The 18,916-nt window shown below is 38.1% G+C and overlaps 1 protein-coding gene across 1 annotated transcript; it reads left to right on the forward strand.

Annotated features, from left to right (window-relative positions):
* Positions 1-699: 699 nt before the first annotated feature.
* On the forward strand, positions 700-1,740 carry LOC100676475 (olfactory receptor 4C11-like). Its single transcript, XM_010602147.3, has one exon. It carries the CDS (start codon positions 700-702, stop codon positions 1,738-1,740), a length of 1,041 nt encoding a protein of 346 aa, XP_010600449.2.
* The last annotated feature ends 17,176 nt before the right edge of the window (positions 1,741-18,916 follow it).

An 18,916-nucleotide genomic window follows, 5' to 3' on the forward strand; every position in this document is an offset into this window, starting at 1 on the left:
TCAAGTCAATTCTGACTCTTAGTGAACCTGTAGGACAGAGCAGAATCATTCCATAGGATTTCCAAGGAGCAGCTGATGGATTTGAACTGCCGATCTTTTGGTTAGCAGCTGAGCTCTCAACCACACCAACAGGGCTCCAAGGGATTCTTACATACACTTACCAAGATTCTACTACAATCTAAGTTTTATATGAAGAAAAAGTTTCAAGGTATTAAAGTGACTCGTTCAAGGTCATAAAGGAAAATAAGCAGTTCTCAGAATTTGTCAGAGAGCAAAATTGCCTGTGGTTTTTTTTTTTTTTCTCCCCCCAAAATGTCTTAGACCCACAAGGAAGACATTTAGTCAATGCCTGTGGTTAAACCATGGACATCAGCATAAAAAAAGAAAAAAAAAAATCCTAACCGATTATGTCGTTGTTAGCTGCCATCAAGTCATCTGTGACTTACAGTGACCTCATGCACAACATGGGATCGCACCATAATGATCCGCAGGGTTTTCATTCACTGATATTCCAGAGTAGTTTGCCAGGCCTTCCCTTCTGCTCCATCTTAGTCTGGAAGCTCAGCTGAGACCATTCAGCAGCATTGAAACAAGCAAGCCTCCATCGATGGATGGGTTTGTGGCTGCACATGCCGTGCATCAGCTGGGAAACAACCAGGTCTTCCACTCTGAAGGTGAGATTTCTATCACGGAGCCAGAATGGAACTAGAATTATACAGTTATAGTTTAGACTCCGAGTCTGCTGCTATTGCCAAATCACCACCTACACCCTTCTCTTTGCATAGAAACCATTTCTCAGTGCATCATTTCAGGTCAACTGTAACCATGGAGCTGAACAGCAGTGTTACTGAGTTCATTCTGTCTGGGTTAACACAGGATGTTCTGAAGGAGAAAATAGTGTTTGTGGTCTTCTTGTTTCTCTACCTTGCAACTCTGTTGGCAAACTTACTTATTGTGATGACCATCAGATACAGTCGGATGTTAGGAGGCCCCATGTACTTCTTCCTTTTCTACTTGTCCTTTGCTGATGCCTGCTACTCAACAACCACAGCTCCCAGGTTGATTATAGATGCTGTATCTAAGAAGGAAGTCATCTCCTACAATGAGTGCATGACTCAGATTTTTGCCGCCCATTCTTTTGAGTGCATGGAGATCTCCGTGCTCATACTTATGGCCTTTGATCGCTATGTGGCCATTTGCAAACCCCTGCGGTACACAACCATCATGAGCCAGTGCGTCTGTGATGAATTTTTGAATCTGGCTTGGGTGGGATCTCACATCCATTCATTAGTACAGATTTTCATGGTTTTGAAATTACTGTTTTGTGGCCCCAATGTTATTGACCACTATTTCTGTGATGTACAGCCTTTGTTGAAACTTGTCTGCATGGATACTTATGTCATAAATCTACTCATAGTGTTTAATAGTGGAGCCATATGCATGGTGAGTTTTATAACCCTGATCATCTCGTATATTTTCATCTTACGCTCTCTGAGTAACAAGAGTGCAGAAGGAAGAAAGGAAGCCCTCTCTACCTGCACTTCCCACATTAGCGCTGTCATCTTATTCTTTGTTCCGTGTATATTCACATATACTCGCCCTCCAATCACATTTCCAGTGGACAAGATGGTGGCTGTGTTTTACACTATTGAGACACCCTTGCTCAACCCTCTGATTTATACTCTGAGGAACACAGACATTAAAAATGCCATGAGAAAGTTATGGTGGGACAAGCTATGACTTGAGGTGACAAAGAACAGAAGATTCTACTTGTTAATTCTGTTACAATTTAAATAAAATTGGATTGAATGAGAAGAAAAAGTATTCTTATCCTGATGTGGACAATAGCAGTATCTCCCAGAGGTATGTCTGAGGACATTGGTAGAATGAGCACAGACCCATTTTTTTTGAGCCAATGTCACATAAAGTAACAGAACATCAAGTACGTTAATATTTGTGGCAGTGCAAGCCCACTCCCCACTTGTGTTCTCTGGGGTTATAATCCTTGTTCTCTTGCAGTATGTGAGCCAGATCGTGTTGTGCTCACTCTTTTGTACATTCTGGTTTGAGCTTCTTTCCTCCATGTTTTTCACCCAAGTTTGATAATTTGTCCGTGATTTCGGGCTGATTTATTTTGTTGGCAAATAAGTTTTGGCACTACTGAATCTGGTCTTTTCTGGCTCAACAGTCAGTAGGGTAAGGTCACCATGAGAATCTCATAGGAGCATACATATAAGCTAATTAAGCCCCTATTGGTGCTTGGCTCCCTTTTGTAAAATCCTTAAAAAAATAAAAAAGAACATCCTTTTACTTCCCTCTTGAGCACATACAGTGAGCAACTCATGAACTTATATTCAAATAAAGACAATTCCAGTTGTAAGAAATATTAACTGTATTGAGCCATAATTTTTTCCTGTGTGCTGTAATATCATTTTTTTGTTCATCATGTTAATCATTATTCATCCATAAAATTTAGTTCTATATACATTTTTTGTTGAAACTTTAGTCAATGGACACTGCCCACATTTTTTATTAAATTGGTGACAATTTTATAAAATTGTGAGGGTTCTATTGTAACAATGAACATGTCATGGATGAGATCATATATAATAAAAAAACATAGCAACTGACATATAGAGAAAAAGGGTCAATGTTATAATAATTCATCCAAAGAGAGAAGATATCTATGGAAATGAGATGAGATTCCCTGCTTGGAAATACACGAGTCCTGGTGGTACTGTGTAACTGCCTGTGTACCAATATGACTATACTTATCCATGTACGCTCACTCATATTTTACTTTGGTTGTGCTTTGCTTACTACATCCGTATTTGGTGCCGTATGTGCCATTACCAAAAACAAAAACAAAAAAAACTAGTCTCATAGAAAGCCCTAAAGATTACACAAGAAAACTGCAGGAACTAGTAGAAGAATTTAGCAATGTTGCAAGTTTTAAGATTAAAACACAAAAATCAGTTGGGTTCCTCTACACTAACAAAGACTACTCCAAAAAAGAAATCAAGAAAACAAGACCATTAGCCCTAAATAAATAAAATACCTAGGAATTAACCTAACCAGGGACATAAAAGACTTATCCAATGAAAGCGATAAAACATTACCACAAGAGACTAAAAGAGACCTAGAAAAATGGAAGGGTACCCTGTGCTCATGGAATGGAAGACCATATAGTGAAAATGTCAATTGTATCTAAAGCAATGTAGAGATAAAATACAATCCTGTTACAAACCTCGACAACATTCTTTACTAAAATGGAAGAACTAATGACTGACTTCATATGGAAAGGAAAGAAACCCTGAATAGCCAAAGCAATATTGAAGAAAAGGAACAAAACAGGAGGCCTTACACTCCCTGATATCAAAATGTACTATGCAGCCGCTCTAATCAAAACGGGCTGGCATTTGTTCAGCAATAGATACATAGACCACTGGAACAGAATTGAGAACTCAGAGTTAAACCCACCCATCTATGAACAACTGATTTTTGACAAGGAGTCAAAGTCCATTCAGCAGGGCAGAAACAGTCTCTTTAATAAATGGTGCTAGCAGAACTGGATACCCACCTGTAGAAAAATTAAACACGCCACACACAAAAATTAACTCAAAATGAATCAAAGAACTAAATATTAAACCTAAAACCATAAAATCCTTGGAAGAAAACTATGGGACCTAATCTTTTGTAAAAATAGGATAACAAACATAATACATGCACAAATAGAAGATGAAATAGAAAATTGGGACCTCATAAAAATTAAAAACGTATGCTCACAAAAAGACTTTATTAAAAGAATAAATAGATAATCTACAGACTGGGAAAAATTCTTTGGAAATGACTTATCCAATAAGGACCTGATCTCTAAATTCTATAGAAAACTGCAACAACTCAGCAACAAAAAGACAAACAGCCCAATCACACAATGGGCAAAGGACATGAACAGAATACTCACTAAAGAGGACATCCAAGCAGTCAACAAACATATGAAAGGATATTCAAGATCATTAACAATTGTTGCTGTTATTAGATGCCTTGTAGTAGGTTCCAACTCATCGGGACTTCTTGTAAAACAAAAGGAAAAACTGCCCTGCCCTGTGCCATCCTCACAATCACTGCTGGGTTTAAGGCCATTGTTGCAGCCTCTTTGTCAATGCATCTCTTTGAGGGTCTTCCTTTTTTTGATGGACCTCTGCTTCAGGTCCTTTTCCAGGGACTGATTCCTCCTGATAACATTTTACAGATTTTCCATGACTTTGTTTACAATTCTCACAACTTGTCAGCATTCTCATTATTTCCATTCTGTGTGTTCTGTTTCCATTGGTCTAGCTTCCTTTCCCCTCCTTGAATTCTCATCTTTGCTTTCGGGTAAATGTTGACCATTTTGTCTCATACAGTTGATTGTTTAAGTGACACGTTACTCATGGGTGATATTGTTTGTTTTATAAGTCAATCTATTATTTGGCTGAAAAGTGAGCTCCAGGAGTGGCTTCTGTGCCAATTTAAAGGATATCTTAGGGTCAGAGACTCAGTGGTTTGTCTAGTCTCTATTGGTTCAGTAGGTGTGACTTTTTTTTTTTTTTCCAGAAATCTGAGTTTTGTTTTACCTTTTTCTCCCATTCTATCTGGGACCTTCTATTGTGTCCCAAGTCAGGATGGTCAGTAGTCATAGCTGGGCCCATCTAGTTCTGGTCTCAGGTTAGAAGAGACGGTGGTTCATTTGGGCTGTTAGTCCTGTGGATTAGTTTCGTCTCTGAGTCTTTGTTTTCCTTCGTTCTTTTTTGTTGCAGATGAGTAGAGTTGTATCTTAGATGGGCACTTGCAAGCTTTTAATCCCCCAGATTCCACTTATCAAACTAGAGTGTAGAACATTAACTTTATGAACTATGTTAAGCGAATTGACTGTGTTATCTCTCGTGACTTATCATTCTAAGCTTTTTAACACAGTAAACTAATCCTGGGAGTTTTTAGAATATGTCATGTCTAGGAAGTCTCTGTAATTGTGCACCCATGTGCTTTATTATGTATATGGATATATATGCAGCACACACAAACATGGATATACATAGGCCTGCAGACACACCTATACATGCATGTGCATACATCCACATATGCCTTCCCATATACATATATGCATATATATCTACCTACGTGTCATGAATTGAATTATGTCCCCTAAAAAATATCTGTCAACTTTGCTAAGTCATGATTCCCTTGTATGATTGTCTACCATTTAATCATCTGATATGATTTCCCTATGTGTTGTAAATTCCATCACTATGATGTAATAAGATGGATTAACAGTGGTTCTATTGATTAGGTCCATAAGATTAGATACTGTCTTAAGCCAATCTCTTCTGAGATATAAAAGAGAGAAGTGAGTAGAGAGACAGGGAACCTCATACCACCACGAAAACAGTACTGGGAGCAGAGTGCATCCTTTGGACCTGAGATTCCAGCACTGAGATGCTCCCAGACCAAGAGAAGACTGATGACAAGAACCTTCTTCCAGAGCCAACAGAGAAAGAAAGGCTTCCCCTAGAGCTGATGCCCTGAATTTGGACTTGTAGCCTACCGGACTGTGAGAGAATAAATTTCTCTTTGTTAAAGCCATCCACTTGTGGTATTTCTGTTATAGCAGCATTAGATGACTAAGACACTTGTTTGTTATAGCATTTACTGAAGTTTTCCCTTTTTCTTGTGTATTTCTCAGTATTTTCATTTACCTTCATCAGGTTGTGCAGATTTCAACAATATTGGTATTGCTTTCCCCATCCACAAAAATAACAAATGTCTACTATCTAGAGGAGGAGCCCCAGTAGCAGAGTGGTTAAGAGCTTGTCTGCTAACCAAAATATCAGCAGTTTGAATCCACCAGCTTCTCCTTAGAAGCCCTAGGGAGTAGTTCTACTCTGCTTTATAGAGTCACTATGAGTCAGAATCGACTTGATGGCAATGGTTTTCGTTTGGACTATCTAGAAAGTGATTCTGTATCCTTCCCTCTCCCATCCCTGGTAACCGTCAAAGAATGTTTCTTTCTGTGTGTATACCTATTCTTGTCTTTTTATTATAATGGAATCATGCAATATTTGTCCTTTTGTGATTGAATTATTTCACTCAGCTTAACGTCCTCTAGATTCATCCATGTTATGTTTTGCTGACACATTATTCTTTATACTTGTGTAGGTAGTATTCCATTGTGTGTATGTACAACAATTTGTTTATCCATGCATCTGTTGATGGGCTCTTAGGTTGTTTCCATCTTTTCGGTACGGTGAATAATGCTGCAATGAACAGTGATGTGCATATGTCTATTTGTGTCATTGCTGTTATATCTCTTGGGTATATACCTAGGAGTAGAGTTGCTGAATTATAAGGTATTTCTATTTCTAACTTTTTGGGGAAGCACAATACTGTTTTCCACAGTGGTTGTACCATTTACAGTCCCAACAGCAATGTATAAGAGGCCTAATCTCCCCAACCTCACCAGAATTTGTTGTTTTCTGTCTTTTTCATCATTGCCATTTTTGCAGGGATGTCAGGTATCTCATTGTACTTTTGATTTACTTCTCTGTAATGGCTAATATCAACATGAGGTTGGTGCAGGGCCAGGCAGTGTTTTGTTCTGTTATACATAGGGTTGCTATGAGCTGGAACCGACTCAACAGCACCTAACGACAGCACAACGGCTAATGATGTGAGCATCTTTTCATGTATTTTTTGGCTATCTGAACGTCCATTCTCTTATCTGAAGTGTCTGTTCACGTCCTTTGACCATTTTTTGATTGCATTGCTTGTCATTTTGTGGTTGAGTTATTGAAGTTTTCTATATATTTTAAAGATTAGACCCTTGTCAGATATGTTGTTGAGAAAGAATTTTTCCCAGTCTGTAGGTTCTCTTTTTAATTTTTGTCTTTTGATGAGCATAAGTACTTAATTTTTAGGATGTCTCTGTTACCTAAATTATCTTCTGTTCATGCATTTTTAGTTGTGTTTGATAGGCTATTTATACCAAATATTAAGTTCCCTAGTTTTGTTCCTAAATTATCTTCTGTGATCTTTATAATTTTACCTTTAACATTTAGTCTTTGGTCCATTTTGAGTTAGTTTTTGTGCATGGTGTGAGGTATGGATTCTGTTTCATTTTTGTATAAATGGCTGACCGGTTTTCTCAATGTCGTTTGTTAAAGAGACTGTTTCTTTGTTGAAGCTCAACTGCCTGTAGTTGGATAGATTTACTTCTGGGTTCTCAATTCCATTTCATTAATCTGTGTGTCTGTCATTGAACCAGTACCAGGTTGTTTGATTACTATGGTTGTATAGTAACTTTTGAGATTGGGAAATGTGAGGCCTCCTACTTTGCTTTTCTTATTCAATATTGCTTTAGCCATTCAGGGCCCCTTTCCTTTACACATAAAGTTGAGGATTAATTATTTTCACTTCATTAAAAAATGTTGCAATTTGGATCAGGGTTGCATTATATCTATAGGTCACTTTGGGTACTCTTGACATTTTCACAATGTTAAGTCTTCCAATCCATAAACATGGGATGTTTTTCCATCTATGTAATTCTCTTTTGGTTTCTTGAAGTAGTGTTTTATACTTTTCCTTGTATAAGCCTTTTATGCCCCCTTTTATTCCTAGGTATTTCGGGGGTGTCTTAGTCATCTAGTGCAGCCGTAACAGAAATGCCATAAGTGTGCGTGTCTTTAACAAACAAAATTATTTCCTCACATTTTAGGAAGCTAGAAGTCCAAATTCAGGGTGCTGGTTCCAGGGGAAGGCTTTTTCTCTCTGTGAGCTCTGGAGGAGGATCTTGTCTCTTTTGAGCTTCTGTTCCTGGGCAATATTCATGTGGCTTGGCATTTCATTTCCCCCATCTCTACTTCTCTTGCTTTCTTGTTTAATCTTTTTTGTATCTCTAAAGAGATTGACTCAAGACATACCCTACACTAACCCTGTATCATTAACATAACAAAGACAACTCATTCTCAAATGGAATTATAACCAAAAAAAAAAAAAAAAAAACCCACATATTTTCTGGGTACACAATTCAATCCATAACATTCCACCCTTTGGCCTCCAAAAATTCATGTCCTTGCCACATGCAAAACAAATTCAGTCTATCACATCATGCCATAAGTTTCAAATCACCTCCAAGTTTAAAATCTTATTTTCTGAATCATCTAATTCAAATATGTGTGAGATGTTAGGCATATTCCATCCTGGGGCAAAGTCATCTTCATCTGCAAACCTGTGAAATCTAGAATACTGGTTATCTGCTTCCAAAATAGAATGTTGGAGTGACAAAAGTTATACATTTCCACTAAACTAGGATAAATAGAAGGGAAAGAATGGATAAAGGGCACCAAGCAAGTCCAAATCCCAGCAAAATTAATTACATCAGCTCTTTTTTTTTAGTTTTCTCAAACCTTTAAAATAATCCTCTGGATTCTGAGACCATCTGGGTAATGGCCCACCCTCCAGACTCTAGGTGTTGGCACACCGTCTGTATTCTGGTTGGAGTACCCTACGCCCTGGATTTCAGCTCTGCCTTCCAAGCCAACTGGGATGGCAACTGTACTCCCTTGGTTTTTGGCAGCTCCATTTTCCTAGTGCATCTGAATGGTGACCCCCACCCCTTGACTCTGGCAGGCTCCATTCTTCTACCCCTTGAGCATGGTGATCGCATTCCCACAGCTTTGAGTAGTGGCCCCATCCCCCTGGTACACCTTAATAGCAGCCCCATACACTGGAACTGAGCTAGCAAAGATTTGGCTCTTTGAAATCTAAGAGGTTGTGACCCCACACTTTAAGATCCAGGAGACCTTGGGTCCAACCTTTGAAACTAAGAAGGCTCTGCTTCCTGTGGTCTTTCCAGCAGTTCTGCAGGTCTCTGAGCTGCTCTAGGGATGGTCCTTTTCTTTTCTTGGAGGACAACAGTTGTGGTTACTTTAGCTTGTTTCCTGCCTGTAGAATTCCAAGTGGCAGACAATGTTCCTTCCTTTTGTCTTTCTTTGTCCCTTTCAGTCTAAGATAATGTGTTTTCTGCTGTGGTAGTTGGTCAGATCCATCAGTAACAGACCTAATCTCTTCAAAAAAAGATTGTGTAGCCATGTGCTTGGTGAACAATCTAGGACATGTTCCTTAGTTTGTACAACAGAATTTTCCAAATCTTTAAGTTTTGTTTTCATTTTACATAGTTCATTTTTAAGTCCATGTCCTTTCTATTGCATTCTACTATAAGCAGCAAGAAGAACCACTTGGCTTGCTTAGAAATCTCATCAGCAGATATCCAAGTTCATTACTTACAAGTTCTACCTTCCACCAAACATTTGGACATAATTCAGACAAGTTCTTTGCCACTGCATAAAAAGTATCACCCTTCGTCCACTGTCCAATCACATGTTCATCGTTTTCTTTTAATGTCTCACCAGAAGCACACCTAACGTTCACATTTCTAGCAACATTCTTCTGCTGGAGCCATATGTATTCTCTTAGATGATAGAAGCTTTCTCTATAGTTCTCCTCACTTCCTCCTGAGCTCTCACCTGAATTTCTTTTGAGGTCCCTAATACTACCAACAGTCTTTTCAAGGCAATATAGGCTTTTACTATTAAAAAAAAATTTTTTTTTTTTTTTTTTTTTTACTATTAAAAACACCTTAAAACTCTCCCAGCCTCCACCCATTATGCAATTCCAAAGCCACTTCCTCGTTGTAGGTATTTGTTACAGCAACACCTGCACTTCTAGTTACCAAATATCGCACACCGATACCAAATTTTGTTTTAGTTATCTAGAGTTGCTACAACAGAAATACCAAAGGTGGGTGGCGTTAACAAACAGAAATTTATTTTCTCATGCTTTAGGAGACTAGAAGTCTGAATTCAGGGTGCTGGCTCTAGGGAAAAGCTTTCTTTCTCTGTCAGCTCTGGAGGAAAATTCTTGTCTCTTCTGAGCTTATCTCCTGGGCAATCTTCATGTGGCTAGGCATCTCACTTCCCCCATCTCTGCTTCTCTTGCTTGATTGTTTAATCTCTTTTATATCTCTGCACCCTACCCTAATCCTGTCTAATTAGCATAACAAGAACAATCCATTCCCATATGAAATTATAAACACAGGCATAGAGACTTGGATTTATAACACATAATTTTGGGGAACACAATTCAGTCCACAACAGGGCCCTATTGTAAATGGTATTGTTTTCCTTTCAGAGTTCTCTTTGTTAGTATAGAGGAACCCAACTAATTTTTGTGTTTATCTTATACCTTGCCTTTTTGCTGCATCTTTCTTGTGGATAATATTTTGAGCTTTATAATTCTTAGAGAAAGGCTAAGTATCTATAAAAAGAGAAACCCAGTGATACAGTGGGTTAACATATAGGAATTTTATTCATCTTGATAGAACAGTCCCATGTAAATGGCCCTGGATGGAAGGGCAGTACCTCTTCTCTTTTTCATTACAAGACCCAGGTTACTTCCAAGCAGTTGCTCGGTCATCTCCTAGAACTTTTATGTTCAAATTGTGATCCACCTGCAAGCATCATTGGCATCACCTGGGAGCATATTAGAAATGCAGAATTCTGGACCAACTACAGACCTTGTTATTAGTTGTTAGGTGGTATCGAGTTGGATCCAACTCATAGTGACACTATATAGAACTGACCGTAACACTGCTTGGTCCTGTGTCATCCTCACAATTTTTGTTATGTTTGAGCCGATTGTTGCAGCCACTGTGCTAACTCATCTCATTGAGTGTCTTCCTCTTTTTTTTTGACCCTCTACTTTGTAAAGCATGATGTCCTTCTCCATGGATTGGTCCCTCCTAATAACATGTCCAAAGTAAACGAGACGAAACCTCACCATCCTCGCTCCTAAGGAGCATTCTGGTTGTACTCCTTCCAAGACAGATTTGTTCTTTCTTCCAGCAGTCCTTGGTATATTCAATATTCTTTGTCAACACCATAATTCAAAGCCGTAAATTCTTCTTCAGTCTTCCTTAGTCATTGTCCAGCTTTCACATGCACATGAGACTATTGAAAACACCATGGTTTGGGCCAGGCGTGCCTTAGTCCTTAAAGTGACATCTTTGCTTTTTAACACTTTAAAGATTTCTTTTGCAGCAGATTTGTCCAATAAAATACATCACTTGATTTCTTGACTGCTGTTTCCATGAGTGTTGATTGTAGATCCAAGTAAAATGAAATCCTTGACAACTCTAATATTTTCTCCATTTATCATGATGTCATTTATTGTTCTAGTTCTGAGGATTTTTGTTTTCTTGATGTTGAGGTGTAATCCATACTAGTTGCTGTGGTCTTTGAGTTTCATCAGTTAGTGCTTCAAGTTCTCTTTGTTTTCAGCAAGCAAGGTTGTGTCATCTGCATATTGCAGGTTGTTAAAGAGTCTTCCTCCAATCCTGGTGCTGCATTTTTCTTTGTATAGTCTGGCTTCTTGGATTATTTACTCAGCATACAGATTGAATAAGTGTGGAGAATGGATACGATACGGATGCACAACTTCCCTGAAACCACAAAGATTCCCCTTGTTCTGTTCAAAGGACTGCCACTTGGTCTATGTACAGGTTCTTCACATGCAAATTAAGTGTTTTGGAATTCTTATTCTTCACCATGTTATCCAAAAGTTGTTATGATCCACACATTCGAATGCATTTGCAGAGTCGGTAAAACACAGACCCAGTGAATCGTAATTTAAATTTTTACCCTAGTTGATTCATATGTACATTATAGTCTGAGAAGAATTACCCTACAGCACTATCATCTATAGCAGTAAAACCACCGCCCCCCCCCCGGTTTTAGGTATCAAGAAGGGAAAATAAGCTTGAGGAGTACACAGATAAAATTTGCTATTTCAGGCTGGAAGTTACACATATTTCTTCTGTTTACGTCCAATTAACAGGAACTTAGTCACAGAGCTGCACCTAGCTGCAAAGGGGGCTGGGGAAAGTGAGGTCTTCCTGGGTGATCATGCACCTAGGTATCACCTATTACTGCAGAGGAAGGAGAGAGTGGATTCACAGAAGCATGAACTCCCCATTAATCCTAGGTAGCAGTAATAAAATAAAAACCCCTACCTTTAGAGTTCACATTATAATGGATAATGCTATTTCTTAAAACCCAATAAGAAGTCCATGGTTTTTATGCATTCCCAGGATTAGTAAAAATTGTGTGAATATTACTCAGACTAGTGATTACCAGTTTTTTTTTTTTTTTTTTTTAATGAGACTATTTTGCTATGGCTGCTAACAATGGCAGTGGGTTTTTGGGCTAACCAAAGGGTCAGCAGTTCGAATCCTCCAGGTGCTCCTTGGAAACTCTATGGGCCAGTTCTACTCTTCCCTGTAGGGTCATTATGAGTTGGAATTGACTCAACAACAATGGGTTTGGTTTGAGTTCTACACCATCTTAAAAAAAAAAAAATTCTTTGGCGTTGATTTCGACTCATAGAGACCTTATAGGACAGATTAGAACTACCCCACAGGGTTTCAAAGGGTGTAAATTTTTGCAGAAACAGACTTCTACATCTTTATCCTGTGGAATGGCTGGTGAGTTTGAACTGCTGACATTTGATTAGCAGCCAAGTGCTTAACCACTGTACAACCAGGACTCCTTTACAGCACCCTACCCTCCGTTTTTCATTCTAACTCTCCTCGCCAACTATGATGGTTAAGGTTGTGTGCGAACTTGGCCGGGGCATGATTCTTAGTGATTTGATAGTTGAGTGATGATGTGATCACTTCCATGATGAGATTTGATGTTATGTGATCACCTGCATGATAGGATCTGGTGTGAGTGGTCAATCACAGGACGGGTAGTTTTCTTGTGCGTGTGACGAGCACAGAATGGATATTCTGGCAAGGCTTTTGGGCTTTTATTGGTTCCGGATCCTGCAGCTGGCTTCTGTTTATCAGATCTCGAGGACATACAGCAACAACAATCTCCAACCACATCTCCATTATTTCCATCTTACTTCTGCTGGTGCCCAACTCTTTTAATTCTTTTTTCCCATTGTGACATATAAACCACTATTCCTGCCAATGTTTTGCATGACACTAGCCATGCTCCTGCCTAGGAAAGGTTGCGCAGGTTGCTCCCACTGTCCTAATTATTCTTCCCGCAAATATTTGTGTGGCTTGCCCCTCACTTCCTTCAGTATCATATTCAAGTTGGTGTGTTTTTTTCTTTTCAGAAAATCAATGCTAAAGTAATCTTTAAATAAAATTTATTTTAGTTAATTTGTCTTGTGTTACTTGTAAATTTAAATCCTTCTGTCATTTTCCTTTTTTTACCAACTCAAAAATGTTTTAGAAGTTATAGAAAATAAATTTCTGTTATATATTTTACTAATATTATTAGGGTTAATAATAATTATTATAGTTAACAGTAATGTTTTCCATATTAGGAAAGTAAGAGAAGTTAATAAACTTGTCTGAAGTCACATAAACATAAGCAATGGAGTCAGAGAATTCAATTACATCACACCTACTTGAGATTTGCCTACCATTTGAAAAGATTTTACTTAAAAGAGAAGGTCTTTGGTAACCTTCTTTGGTAACTTTTAGTGGTCTACATATCAATGTGAGTTTGAAAGTGTGCTTGTTCCTTACAGCAGGGTGTGTGGGTGAAGTGGGGCAGAGATGTGGCCACATGAACACTCGGTAACTGAAATTGGAGGTGTACCTTAGGAAGAATGAAGCAGAGAGGAGGGCTCTGAGGACAAAATCTGGCTGCTGACAACCTTGTCTGGGATTAATTGTCCCTAAAAAAAAAGAAAAAAAATTTTTTTTTTCTTTTTTTTATGGTTTGCCGTGCTGCTGGGCTAACTGTGCTAAGGAGCTCATTGAGCCAATCCTTTAGCTTGGATGGGGAGGAATGTAGTCCCTGGCCTCTGGAGGCTGAAATGCAGTTCTGGGCATTTGTGAACTTTTATGAAAACCCTATAAATTTCTGAAGGAATAAGACATGCTTAATTCATGTGTTTTGTCAGGGAGTGTTTTGAGGCTAGTAGAACTGACGTTAGAAAATTTCTACCATAGAATAATGAGAATATTTTTTGTGTTAGAAAATTTTAAGGGTAGAAATAAGAAACTTAAAAAAATTTTCTCCTTCTAGCATTACAGACCCTTTTGTAGAGTCTAATTCAGGCCTTCTAGGAAGAGTTGGCTACCTGTGGGGCATCTTCTCTTCTGATAGCTCCTTCAACAGAAAGCCAGAGTGGACCTATCTCAAGTAAAATTTGCATGTTGCAATGCACTGCAATGGTTAATTTTCGAAGTAGATCAAAATTGAAAAAGAGAAGACTATGAGCTCTCCATTGAATGTTATCTTTTTGCTTAAAAGAAAAAAGGTAGGTTTTTCAAGCCCTAGTGAAATATCTCCTTTTCTTGCCTCACATTTCCGGGCTGTTTCTGTATGATTTTCCAACACTGCCCCATTTTTTAGGACAGTTACCATCATCTGGTTATTTTGAGAAACTTGAAGTTCCAGGAACATATTTCCCACAGTGATGAGAAGGTTCTCATGTGTCAGTGGCCCTCAGCTTCTACTGGCTTTTGCTTGGTGCATCCCTGCCTCTGAGGCTAATTCTGATAAAAAAAAAAAAGGGGGGGGGTGAAAAAAATTCTTCCCAGGCACCAAGACCAACCTGACAGAATAGCCTATCTTCAGACTATTTGCAAGGTTTAAGTTTGGGAAAAGCATGGGAATGCATGAGTGAATACAAATGTTAGGTGTTTAGAGCCCACTGTCACCCGTTCTTATGGACCAAAACCACACCTACTTCTGGAGTTGGAGAAAAAGATAACATGAGGCATGGAAAAGGGAGAAGAAATCTCTTTAATAAAATCCTGGGATAGACTATTTAATCCCTAACATGGTTCTTTGCTCACCCTTGCTTGCCTTACTGATTTTTCCCTGTCTCATCCCACCCTGTTCCTTCTTCCTTCTCTTATTCACAATGACTTACTTTTCCCCTTTTGATCTGACTCTTTCCATTATCTCCTCACTACCCCCTCCTCAGTATTATTTTTCAAATACAGACATAACTTACTGATCTCTTTGTTTCATGCACCCTGGAATTTCCATCCATGAACACGCCAGCAACTTTCTTCTTTACCTGTTTATGGTTTCTGGGCTTTGTGTTGGCTCTATCTGGATGGCTGGAGTTTGATGTTTTGCATGGCGATGTGGGGTGAAGTGTTAGAAAAAGAATACCATGCAGACCAAAGACTTTGGTTTTGGTCCTGGATTTACTCTAACTGCTCTCTTCTGAACTCTGCCTCCCAGCTTAACACAAAGTGCACAAAATAGAACAAAGCCAACTTGCCTTACTTAACTCACAAGATATTTTAAAATCAATGAACAAAAGATGTTAAAGCAAAAACGAGAGAAGAATATAATCAGGGACTGCATGATTCAATAAGCATTTAGTTTTGGGCTGTGGAAGGCCACCAGCAAGAGAATGACTAGGGGGAATCCAGATAGGCTTCTTTGAGAAGGTGACATTTGAACTGGGTACTCTCTCCACAGGTAGAAATGGAAAGTTTAGGTTGTAGCAGAGGAGGGGGTGTTCAGCTGCTGTCAGATGTAAAAAAATTGGAATGAGATGGCCTGAGTATATTAATAAGGAACAACAAGTGTCAGGCTTGGCTGGAGCATACATTGGCAGAAGTCCTGGGAAGAAAAGTGAAAAGCAAGATTCTGTCACAGAGTTGGAGGGCTTGAAAGCCATGATGAGCATCCCAGCCATTAGATTATAAAATCATAGTAAACTTTTTATTATATTTATGACTCATCACAGTCTTTTGAATGCCCACTTTGTCTTTTAAGGGATGACAAGAAGATAAAAAGAGGGAAAGGAGAGAAAGAATGAGGAGGGGAGGGGATAGCTGAATTTAAGACCTTTTTTCCCTGTTTAGAGACATAGAGAGCTCATCTCAATAAAAGCCTGTGAGAATCCGCTTAAAGAATTCCAGAACTATCCACTTTATTAAATCCCAGGCTGCATGTTTGTTCCACGTGAGTTAATCTTTCTCACAATAAAAACTTACACAAGTGTAGCCAATATATACTGTTTTTATTTCATTTAATTGTGTGAGACTTATGCGTGAAAAGATTCTTGTGTTAAAGTTGTCAGGAAAATTATTTTCTTGAGCCCCCTTAGTGGAAATAATGATATTCATGCTTAGACATAAACTTACTTGACCAAGGTCAAGTGACATTTTAACGGCATAGACAAGATTATAATTCATCTCTCTCTGCTCCCTATGTGTTTTTTGCCTCCCACAGAGATGAGTTGAGAGTTAGCATTTTTGACCCTTCTTTAAGAAAGGAAGGGACAAGTCTGAGCCACTGATGAGTCATATTCGGGATAACTGAGGAGCCAGTCTTTATTTTGTTGAGGCTACAGCGAATCCAGTCCCTGGGTGGTGCATAGGTTTTGATCTTGTCTCGTAACCTAAAGGTTGGCAGTTTAAACCCACCCAGCAACACCATGGAAGAAAGCCCTGGTGAATTGCTTCTGTGAAGATCACAGCCAAGAAAAGCCCAGGGAGCAGTTCTACTCTGTAACACATGGGATCGTCATAAGTCTGAATGAACTCCATGGCAATGGGTTTCGTTTGGCCATTTAGAGTGAATCCACTTGAACTCTTTTGACTGAGTTTCTAAGTGCAGGGAACAGAAAGCAAGTCTTCAGTAGGACTCTGGGATCTTGAAGATAGGCACTTTGTTACAGCAAAGCTCAAAGTCCAAGTGGACTAAATTCAGTTAAAAAAAGAAAAAAGCTAAATTCCATTAAACAACTCGGAGTGCTTTTTGTTATTAAAAAAAAAAAATAGGTGCCTAATAAATATTAATAGAAGGTGTTGTTAAGATTTTTATGCCTTCAGATTTTCTACTTTGCCAATAGAAAATAATCAGAACTTTATAACCTGGCTTTTATGGCCTTCAGCTATGAGGGTAACTTACTTTTCCAACTTTTCTACCACAGCTTTTGAGTCTGACTAAACTAGAGGGTTCATATCGATCTATTTTCCTGATAGCATGTGCCTTATCATCACCATGAAACCTTTGATTTAATTTTTTCTTATCTAAATGTCCTCATTCCTTTGCTTTTTATCCCAGATTGTTCACTACCAAGATCCATATTTTGTTTCTACTTTCCTCTCATTGTGGGCCCATTGTATTGATGCTATTACATAATTTTGATTCATTTTTCTCTTTTTATTTATTAAAGATATTTAGAACTCACAATCCTAGCTTCTGATCATTATAAGAAAACTATTGTCATCCACAGTGCTGATATGATTTCAGCCACTCAACAGAGGAACTTAATATTTTAATACAGTGGTACAGCTTTATTATGGGTAGATAAAAAATTTAAATTAATGTTTTTGAAAAATTAAGAATATCTCTTGTAAATCCAGTAGTGATATTCGTAATGAAAATAACTACTTTTATTTTGGGTACTGAGTACTTGCATCTAATAACTTAAATAAGTGTCAAATTATTTAATCTTCATAGCAACCTTAAAGAGTATATTATTTTATTATTTCTGTTTTACAGATGAAGGAAGTAAATCACAGAGATATCAAGGAACTTGTTAAGTGTCACACCTCTTATGAAGAATGGGGCAAGGTTTCAATCTAGGCAACGTGGCTTCAGACTCTACGTATTGATCACTGTGCTAACACATCTCTCAGTTCTAAATTTTGAATGTTTGCATCTGATAGAACATGGTTTGGAATGTGGATCTCTCCACTTAAACTTATAGCTTATTTCTTACATAATTTTGAGTTCTTCACTGCTCAATCTATCCTTGAAAAAAATCTGTGCTTTTCTCTCTGTATATGGTTTCTTCTCTTCTAATATGTGTTGCATAATGCCTTACTTTATCAGTGCTCTCCAAATAAAGTTTTTAGAAGAAATATTCTGGGGAATTCAGGATAAAGAATGATATATATGAGTAAAAACAATACTTAAGTTATTGGAATATTAGAAGTTATGTGCAAGTCAAACTTGTAAGTAGAGAAGTGCAATATTCTATGTTGAAGCTAAGGGGATAAGTTCAAAAGAACGATAAAGAGTAATTTCCCTCTGTTATGCCAACCAAAAGTTTAGCTGTGGATTGAATTGTGTCCTACCAAAATATGTGTTGTAAATCCTAACTTCTATTCCTGTGGTTACCATCCCATTTGGGCATGTGTTGTCTTTGTTATGTGAATGAGACAGAATTAGTGTTGATTGTGTCTTGAGTCAATTTTTTTGAGATATAAATAAACAAGATTAAACAAGAAAGCTAGAAGCAGAGATGGGGAAGAAAGATGCCAAGCCACATGATCACCCAGGAGCAGAAGTGCAAAGGGACAAGGACCTTCCTTCTAGCTGACTGAGAGAGAAAACCTTCTTCTAGGGCCAGCACCTTGAATTCAAACTTCTGGCCCCCTAAACTGTGATAAAATCCATTTCTGTTTGTTAAAGACATCCATGTATGGTAACTCTGTCATAGCAGCACTAGATAACTAAGACAAGCATTATCCAGCCATTTGTTATGTCATGAACATCAGTGAAGCTCACATCTTGACCATTAGAGGCATAGATGATAGGTTGTCAAAATAGATTCGTTTTAAAGCATATTCCACTCAAGATTCTAAATGGCCAGGGATAGTAGACACAAAAATGAGTCAACAGAACTGAAAATATGTTCTTCAAAAGGAATTTTCCAACAATGTTATTGCTCAGTTATATTTGAATGTATTTTTCAAAGCAAGTAGATAAGACACGTAACGCATGAAACATATATACATATATAAGTGTGAGTGTAGACCCTTCTTTAAATTCTCATAACTCAGAATAAGGTAGGGCAGATATTGGTACTTCATTTTTCA

Source organism: Loxodonta africana, chromosome 22, assembly GCF_030014295.1.
Source record: "Loxodonta africana isolate mLoxAfr1 chromosome 22, mLoxAfr1.hap2, whole genome shotgun sequence".
NCBI lineage: Eukaryota > Metazoa > Chordata > Mammalia > Proboscidea > Elephantidae > Loxodonta > Loxodonta africana.

What these genes read in the sequence shown, in the direction of transcription:
- LOC100676475 (XM_010602147.3), top strand. Translation starts at nt 700, where the DNA reads ATGGAACTAGAATTATACAGTTATAGTTTAGACTCCGAGTCTGCTGCT.